This window comes from Tachypleus tridentatus, chromosome 1, assembly GCF_004210375.1.
Source record: "Tachypleus tridentatus isolate NWPU-2018 chromosome 1, ASM421037v1, whole genome shotgun sequence".
NCBI lineage: Eukaryota > Metazoa > Arthropoda > Merostomata > Xiphosura > Limulidae > Tachypleus > Tachypleus tridentatus.
The window spans coordinates 36,487,078-36,496,780 of NC_134825.1; the positions used below are offsets into that span (position 1 = coordinate 36,487,078).

Genomic DNA, 9,703 nt, shown 5'->3' on the forward strand with positions numbered 1-9,703 from the left:
GAGAACTATTAGGAAGACTTTTATTTTTGTGACAGTGTAGTTGACCTCATGGATATTGACATGTTTTTCTTTTATTGTTCTTGTCTTATTTCTGTACAGTTTAATTTAGTGAATAGGAAGATCTGTCCAAACTTAAAGGTTCCATAATTTTATGCGACCACCTTTTTATTGTTATTATCTTGAAAGTACTATGGTTTGTGGATCAGTGTACTAATGAGTTCACAAATACATCTAGATGTCGTGTTATAAAAACTGATTATATACCTTTAGAAGATGAGGGTATTAATTCCTAATGCAAAGGAATTTAGTCCAGTTTTCAGAATTAAATTTAAGTAAACAAACATTGTCTCTCCTTTTTTTCAAGAATACACAAGATTCTCAGTAGTGTAATACTGGTTCAACAAAAATTTAACTTATGAGATGTAATCAAGTGATAATAAATGAGTTAACTGTATTAAAGCAATAAAATAGGAGACATGAAACCAAAACTTCTAAATTAATACTTTACAGAGTATGTCTAAAGCTAACCAAACTCAGTTAATGACAAAGGAAAATTTGCTTGATCTGTTGTGGCTGATTTGGACATAGTGGGAATTTATATTATGTTAGTTTTTAGTTTATGTTTATTTTAGCTTTGTGTGGTATTCAGAGATTGTTTAAGCTTTAAAAAAATTTATCTACACTCCATTTGTTTCTTTTTACATAGCATGGAACAAGTATTAAAATATCAGCAGATGAAATAGTATCCATATTCAATATAATGCATTCTTTTGTGCCTGAAAGCTAATATACTAATTTGGTTTGCAAAATATGTTGTCTTTGGTGCCAAGAGATTTGAATAGGTTCATGAAGTTCCAAGACAATATACACCTCTTCATACCAAATGCTATCTTCCTAATGAAACTGCCTTACAAAGATTTGCATGCTACTGCATAATGATGTTATCATGAAGCAAAAGCTCTCCATTAATAGGAAGAAGACACAACCTCGCTGCACACTAACTCCTTCTGTGCTTTTGCATTTATGGTCCCTTCTTCAGGAGTTGCTTCAGGAAGTTATGCTTTGGTAACTTCTCTCTTTGAAAGAGAAATCTCAAACTTTTTTAGAGTGAGTTCTACCCTCTAGTACCCTATCTTTATCTAATCCTTTTTACCAAACTTCTTTACTTGTTCTCTTTACATCTCAATGCTGGGGCATTCCACTATGCCCAAGAGAAATTTGCAGGTGATTTGCATTTTCTTCACTTCTCCACTGTTTCCATTCCACTTTTATCATTTCTTGTTCACTTGGCTATTTCTTACTGGATATTATTAGGTAAGGATACTTTTGTATCACACATTCAACTTCTTTCTTTCAGCAGTTCATTGCTTAGCCCCTTTATTTGTCCTGCAGTTTGGAAGTATTGAATCAAGGGCTGAGACTACCTGTTACTAAACCTCACTTTTGTACTTAGTAAAAGTTTATTGTCTCCAATCTTACTCTTCTTTCATTGTATGTTGTTTTAGCACCTAGCCCTCCATGTTGTAATTCTCACATCCCAATTTTCTCTTATACTCATTGTCAGATTTGTGCTGATGGAAATGTACGACCACAGGAATTATCCTACTTTTGACCCTAGTTTTTCTCCATTTCCCTTTTTCTCTCCTTTCATCCTTCATCTTGTTTCCTTTTTCTCCTTCCACTCCCATCCATGTTCAACATCTCATGAAGGCTGTATTTGTCATTACTTCCAACAATTCCTCACTCCCACTCAGTATCTTGTTTGCTGGAAGGGAGTTCAACTCATTCTGAGCTGGGATCAGCCTTCTTCCATTTGCCTGCAAGTTGTGGAACTTGTAGTTACCAGTATTCACACCTGTTCTATTGACTTGATTGAGAAGTTTAGTGTTCAGAGACCATGGCTTCATGGAGACTGCTTATTCCTCTTTTGGTCCTTGCATGACTAAAGGTTGCCTTATTTAAATTTTTGACCTCAGTGGTTCTTCTATTCCTTCCTCTGTTCTGGTATATTATTTAGAATTCCTGTTTTCAAACCCTGAACCTTTTTCATTGATCCAATTTGCAGTGTGTTAGTTTCCTTCCCTGACATGTACAGGGTGATATGTACTGGGTTGTGAACCACTCCTCTTGTTTTAGATTGAGCTGTGTTGTATCTGCAGAATTGTTTTTCTTCCTCAGTTTTCCACTCAGTTTCATGTTTCTTAATGTGTTCTTCATTCCTCATCCCTTAATGTCGTTGCTTTCTGCTCTTTTTCTCCCCTCTACCTTTCTTCTGTTTCACTTTATGATGCTTTGGATTGTCTCCAGTAACAAACTTTTTTTGATTGAAACAGAACAGATGGGGATCCAAGCATTTTCTCCAGATCTTTCCATTTCAACCTCCCTTTAACACACACATTTTTTTATTTGAATGGAATATAGGAAACCCTTGCTACTTGCCAGTTTGTAGCTGCTTGAATGATGGGCCATGGAGAACCCTCACTGCGACCTAACCACAAGGGCTAGAATAAAGAGTGCCCATCAATGAAAAGTGTGGTAGTAGTGACACTTTCAGTGTAGTACAAGTCACCCTTCATATTATTATACCTACAATATTCCAGAAACACATCAAATAATATTGTGCACTTGTCCTGTTAGTTATGCTTTTCAGTAAACAAGGTAAGTTCATTCAGTACACACATGCTGTCTTCCTGCAGTCAATCTCCTATTCGTTTGAGTTGAGATGAGCATGTACTAACAAAATGTGCCCTTCTCCCACAACAGATGTCTGTTTATTAAAGTTGAGTTGAGCTCACACAACATTTTACACTGCATGACATAATTTCTGTGCCCTCCTTAAGCTGGTGTAAGTCCAAAAGTCTGACAGTAGAGTTCAAACAAGTAGGCACCAATATTACTTTTCTTTTGGCATGGAGTTGTGCCATCTTTCTACAATTGGTATTGGTCTCTAAGAGTCTAACAATGAAGTTGAGGGAAGCATACAGTAATAATTTCTATGCCCTCCTCCCAAAGTTGGTGTTCAGTTTGATAATGTCTGATTGTACTGTTGAGGTGTGCATTATGGATAGTATGAATGCATCCCAACCATGCTACATATGCATTATCTCTCCTCTTGAATGGCCATGATTTTATTTTGCCTATATTCACAACACATGGAGCTTGTTTACCTCTTCCTCCCTTCCATTCTAGGAGAAAACCAGGAAAAGATAAGATGTGGTCTTCAAATAGTGTGCTCTTATGTAGCTTCTATCATCAAATGCCATACTCTATGGGATTTCTTCGGGTGTTTTTGAGCTCATCTCGGGAGATTTTTCACAAGTTTTTATATCATTGTGGAATTGTAGCTTTCTGTATGAAGAGCATGTACTATGTTAGAATTTTACACCTTCTTTACCTGAAAATATATTTCTGAGAGATACTTACCTCTTCACACACCTCTCACTTTTGCTACACTTTAGATATACTTGCAATTTGCCTTATCAAGCAAAAGCATAGAGGGAGTTAGTGAGCAAAAGTTGTTGCCTTCCTTAATGTTTCTTAATGTGCAGAGCTTTTGCTGTGTAATAATGTCATTATGCAGTAGTGTAATTCATGAGGTGAGAGTTGCCTAAAAGCTGTTGGCATGCATATCTGTAAGGTCGATGGGCAGAAAAAATAGCTTTCAGTATGAAGAGATGTATGTCTGAACTTTCTACTGTGAAGCACTTTCAACCTAAAATTCATGCATGATAATTAAAAATAGTGTTTACAGAAATACTGAAAATTAGTTTTTATGCTTGTATGTTGCAACTGTTTTCCTTTTAAAATGAATAGATTTATTGTTGCTTTTGTCCAAAACAAATTAAAAATAGAGATAGATGTTTTAGATTTTTCTGCTAGAATATATACATTCTTCTTTTCCTTTTCTTTAACTGTCAGGCTGTGTAGAATGCCTCACCTACCATTGGTTTATTCTTAAATACAGAGTAGCATGTTAATTTTAATAAATGGTTATAGTTTGTATTTTGCTTTTCACTGTGCAGAAATTAGATTATTCTGAGTAAGAACTGACAGCACAACTCTGGATAGAAAATCAAAATTTCTAGATCCATTCTTTTTATATAAAATACTTTATTAAGATTTTTTTAGCATTTGGAGTATTAATTCTAGAACACATTTCATCTTTTTTGTCTAGATAGCAGTTTTAACACTGATCAGTGGCTTCTTTTATATTTAATTACATTGTTATAAATATTTTTCCCAATAAATATAAATTTACATTTTTTTATTATAGGTTTTGTCAGCTATGATAATCCTATAAGTGCTCAGGCTGCCATCCAAGCAATGAATGGTTTTGAGGTTGGCACTAAGAGACTCAAAGTCCAACTGAAGCGATCAAAAGAAGGAACCAAAGCTTAGTGAGAGGTATCCAGTACCTTGGCACAACACACTACCCATCTTTTGAAGGGTATGTATTTTGTCTCTGGTTTTGTCACAGAAGTCCAGAGGATGAAGTAATACAATGTACACCCATGAAATACATCAAATTTATGTTTGATTTTTATATTCCATACTCATGTTTCTTTTTGTGTAATAATGTTTCTTTCTATTTATACAAGAAATCAAATTACTACTGTATAATCTGTATCTAAAATAGACTTGAATGTTTGAAAAGTGTTTTCAGAGCAAACTGAAATTTAAAACTATTATATATTATGTAAATTAGTCAACACATAATAGTGAATGTCATACAAAACATTGTAAAATGAATTTTCTGTGAAAAATAAAATTGTGCATATTTTTGACATAGGAAGTATTTTCATCTTCCAACATTTTCAGTTACTGTTTATTTCAGTATCAATAGTACAGTTTTTAATATAAAATAGAAGAATACACTAGTTGTGATGTAACATTATTAATCCTATGCAGAGTAGAAACCACTCAAGGGTCATAATCTTTTAACATTGGTTAGTAATTTAGTTTGTTCATTATAATTTTTACAAAATAAATTCAGTTCTTACTGAGGTACAGATAAAGTAAAATTATTTGACACTTTTAATGTTATTTTTACTACACTACTTATAGAATTCTACTAAAAAGTCATAGGATTTAAACAATTTACTTAAGTTAAAAAATTAGCAATATACATATGTGCTGATGCTGTTAGATATTCTTATTAGAAGTTGTGAAACAATATCATGGCAAACTCTCTCATACCTATATGAAGGCCACCTCAAGTTCAACATGAAATTAAAGCAATTACTGAAAGTAAACTTGTTGCCCTTTTTCAAAAAATAAATAAATTTATTTGGTCAACAGTTATGTTTAATTTTCATACATAAAAACTGATAAAAGGCAAATTTTAGTTTGGTTTGATATCATAATAACACTAACAAAATCATCAGTGTTTTGAATTTTCTTGTGAACATAATATGGCAGTTGTAGCTGCTGGGATAAAATGCAATGTAGTTTTGAACAAAATAGACAACTATTTGTCAGACCAAGCTTACATTAGATCTTCTGGAACAAAGAAAATCAATTAAAAGAAATATAAAATGGGCTTAATATTTGTTCATACCATACCCTAGTATGGTGAAAGTTATTTTTAAGGTATACCACTGAAACTACATGGTTTTTTTATTTCAATCAAACAAAATACATAATTCTATAAAACAAAAACAGCTGAACATTTTACGAGAAAGTGGGAAGACAAAGTCAGTAACTGAAACCTATAATAAAAATGAAGATTTCTAATTTTCTTTTGAAGAAACATACCACAGTGGAATGTTTTCTAAACTTCAAAACTGCAAACTTATATAAATATCAGATACATCACTGTAGTTTGTACAGATTACTTAATCTGTAGAAAGGTCAACTCAAGTTCACACTACTTTATTCAGTAGTTTTTGTATTGCAATGCAGTAAAACAAACCACAAAAATATGCATTGAATCAATGTTAACTGAAGATGTATAGATACACCACTCACAGTAGAATAACAGTAGAACACTCAAAAACCCAACATTACAAAGCAGAAATAAATATACTTACAGTAAACGTTAAGTTATTAAGTAAAACAAGAGACAAATGTATACAAAAGAGTAGAGATGAATTTATTCCATTTGAATTGGTGTTTTCATCATGCATTGTAAACAAGTTAACTGAAAAATTTGTATTTAGTAATTTGTCTTCGTGCCAAAGCTCTTCTATTTGAGAAACATTGGCATTACAAGGTGGAATTATTTGTTTGGGATAAAGACTTAGATGTAATTGAGAGGACAGATGTCAACAATTAATATATTTGCACATTTCTTAAACCAATATTAAGAGTTTATTGTAATTAGCAGGTTAATTTTAAAATGTACAATTAGACTGACAAGTAAAAGGTAAATCTTCAAACATAAACTGATAATATTTAATCCTGACTTACTCAGTTTCAAATCAGACTTCAGGAATGTTCATTAAACAAGTTATTAACCTGTTTTTAAAACAAATTTGAAAAAGTTTTATGCTTTTATGTAATTGTCTTGTTCCAGTGTAATTTTTGTGAAAGGTTTCAATTTATAAACCAAATGCTAGGGCTCATCAGGGCAGGTTACCATAAACAAGGGTACTGATCTAGACCAAGGTCACCTAGAATGTTAGCTGCATCCCCATTTGGGGTTGTAGAGGTTCTTTTGTGGAGCTACTATAACAGTTGGCCACAGACAAAGATGCTGAATTAATTTTAATTCTAAATAAGTTGATAAAAAATTTTAATTAATTAAATTACAAGATTATTTCTTTCATTAAAATGAAAATAAGTTCACATAAAATTGTATATTTAATTGCTCATCAGTCTGCAATTTAACCCAAACATAATAAATTGTTAATTGTATAATTATATTACATATAAATTGATTAAAAAAAAAGCCATATTAAATAAATTACAAACATACAAATTCATAGAAAAATTACTTCATAGATATCATTAATATTCCTTAATAATTATATTTTGAAATTGAAAAATTACATTTTAAGGCATTTTTATTAATTTGGAGGCTTCAGACATTTAAGGGAACCTCATTCAAAAAGAATTTTGGTACCAATGGTCTAGGTACTACTTATATCACCATTTTATGAACAACTATTATGCTGTGAAATTGGTTAAGAAAGTGGATTGTAAGTATTATTGATCATATTAGTCATTTACAAATCAGAATTAGGGTAATTATACTTCATTTAAATTTTCTATCATTCATAAAAACTAGTGAACCAATAGCTTTTTGTCTTATTCCTGTAGCGAGTCAAAGATAGTGGAAATGTACAAGAGTAGTTCTAAGAACTTACGGGTGATAGCAAGAAATAATATATATGTCAACCATTTTGCATCTGCAATGTTCTGTAACAAACAGACCTTTCACCCAATAATGGTTTTTATTATACCAGCTAGGTTGCTATTGTATTAACAAATGCATATTCTTAAAAATAACTTGGAGTACAGTTGATCAAAGTGGGTTGTTTCTCATTGAGCAAATTAATATTATTGTTATTAATGTAAAATAAAAAAACAACTTTTAAACCACTCATATTTTAGCTGTGATTCAAACTAAGATATTTTATTTCCTTAAAGATTATCATAGTTACCATAACAAAGTGAAATTCATTACATTGAATATTATCTCAATTATAGTGAAAAATATGTGACTAAGTCTGTACATTAGATCAATCTCAGTTGTAGTTTCATCTCGGTTAACAAAGCACTCTATGAAAGACAATAATTTTTTTTAGCAGATTTACAATTTAAATCAGTATAGTATCCCTTAATTCAACTTAATAATAACTTGAAAAAAAACATTAAATGTAAAGACTTAGTCTGTGTAAGTTGATGAAATAAAAAGACATTTATTCAGAAAGCATGTAAAAGGTTTGTTTTTTTAACCCTTAATTCTCTACCAAAAACCTTAATTAAATCCAAATTTTTCTAATAAGCTAATACCCACATTTTGTGGTAAAAGCACTTAAATTCTGCCATAATTTTTACATGTACATTTCTTGTTCATACCTTGTCAGTCATACCCAAAAATTAGGAAAATAATTAATTTTTATTGATTTTCAAAGTAACCAATCACAATACAGTGAAACTGATGTATCCACACTTGGTCATTATCTTGCATGTAAATTTCAATTAACTGATATTATACCTTTAGTTAGCAATTAAGCATTTGCATATTTTTCAGTTTACAGCAGCTTATAACTATTTTATGCATTTATTACTTTAAATATGGTAACAGGTTAATTCAATTAAGGCCTGGCATGACCAGGTGGTTAAGGCACTCAACCTGTAATCCAAGGGTCACATGTTCAAATCCCCATCACACCAAACATGCTCACTCTTTCAGTTGTAGAGGCATTATAATGTGATGGTCAATCTCTCTATTCGTTGGTAAAATAGTTCGCAGTGGGTGGTGATGAAAAGCTGCCTTGTCTCTAATCTTACACTGGTAAATTAGGGATGGCTAGTGCAGATAGTCCTCGTGTAGCTTTGTGCAAAATTCAATTATTGTAAAATATTGTATTGTAAGTTACTTGATTCACAAAATATTTTTATACAGGTAGTTTTACATTTTAACTTTACAGACAGTTATATAATTAAACTGGATCAGATGAAATTACTATTAATGAGTAACAATACTTGCTATAAAACATTAGCTTTGCCTTCAAAATCCAAGGTAAGAATTTTAAAATATTTTTAACATTGTCTTAAAAAATTAACCAGTAATAGCAAAGGTAAATAGAATTTCCATTTTCTTTTAGAGTAGACCCAGCATGACAAGGTGGTTAAGGTACTCGACTTGTAATTCGAGGGTTGCAGGTTCAAATCCCCATCACACCAAACATGCTCACCCTTTCAGCTGTGGGGGCATTATAATGTTATGGTCAATCCCACTATTTGTTGGTAAAACAGTTGGAGGTGGGCAGTGATGACTTCCCTCTAGTCTTAAGCTGCTAAATAAGGGATGGCTAGTGCAGAGAGCTGTTGAGTAGCTTTGCATGAAATTAAAAAAACAAATATTTTAGAGTAAGTATAAATTATTTTTAGTTTGATATGTTGATGATGTTTGATTTTTTTAACCATAAATTAACTTTCAGTCTGACATTCTTGTCATCTTCTTAAAACTGCTATAGAATTCACGATGTTTCTGTTGTTCTATAACTAGTTATTAACTTCCCTGTGTCAGTTTTATTATATATGACTGCTGTTTCTAGACATGACACTGTTCTTGCATATGAATTATCTTCTTGAATAATTTTAACAAAGCTATAAACCATTAGATTTATTGAAATTTCCACCAGAATACTTTTTTTTTTACATCACCTGCACTCTTCTGTCACATAAATGAGTTGCAAATGTTGATGAATGATGACAATCCTAAATGATCCTTAAATCATTTCCCCACTTAAAAGAAAAAATGCATTCCCTACTGAGATCCTGTTCACAACAATTATGTTGTATATCTTAAAAGCAGTCTATTTGGTATTATTATATATCTTTACCAACGTATGACGACTAATTGCAGCCCATATTTCTTACTCAATAGGCTACAACTGAATGAACTCCTTCTGGCATATTGCTGAGTGTTATGTCATGCTAAGTCTAAACTACTATCATAATGAATGTACTATTAAAAACAAAAGACAAAGTGGCATTGAATTTATTAGTAATGACTAAAGGAAACTGCTGA

At 31.6% G+C, this 9,703-nt stretch overlaps 1 protein-coding gene across 8 annotated transcripts in view; it reads left to right on the forward strand.

Annotated features, from left to right (window-relative positions):
• The window catches only part of LOC143246220 (CUGBP Elav-like family member 2), a 194,262-nt gene extending 189,478 nt beyond the window's left edge, over positions 1-4,784 (forward strand). For all 8 annotated transcript variants that reach the window (XM_076492566.1, XM_076492587.1, XM_076492556.1 and 5 more), the window contains one exon: positions 4,274-4,784. In XM_076492566.1, coding sequence (XP_076348681.1) covers positions 4,274-4,398 — 125 coding nt within the window. In that variant the 3' untranslated portion in view covers positions 4,399-4,784. The remainder of the gene's footprint in view (positions 1-4,273) is intronic.
• Positions 4,785-9,703: the final 4,919 nt, after the last annotated feature.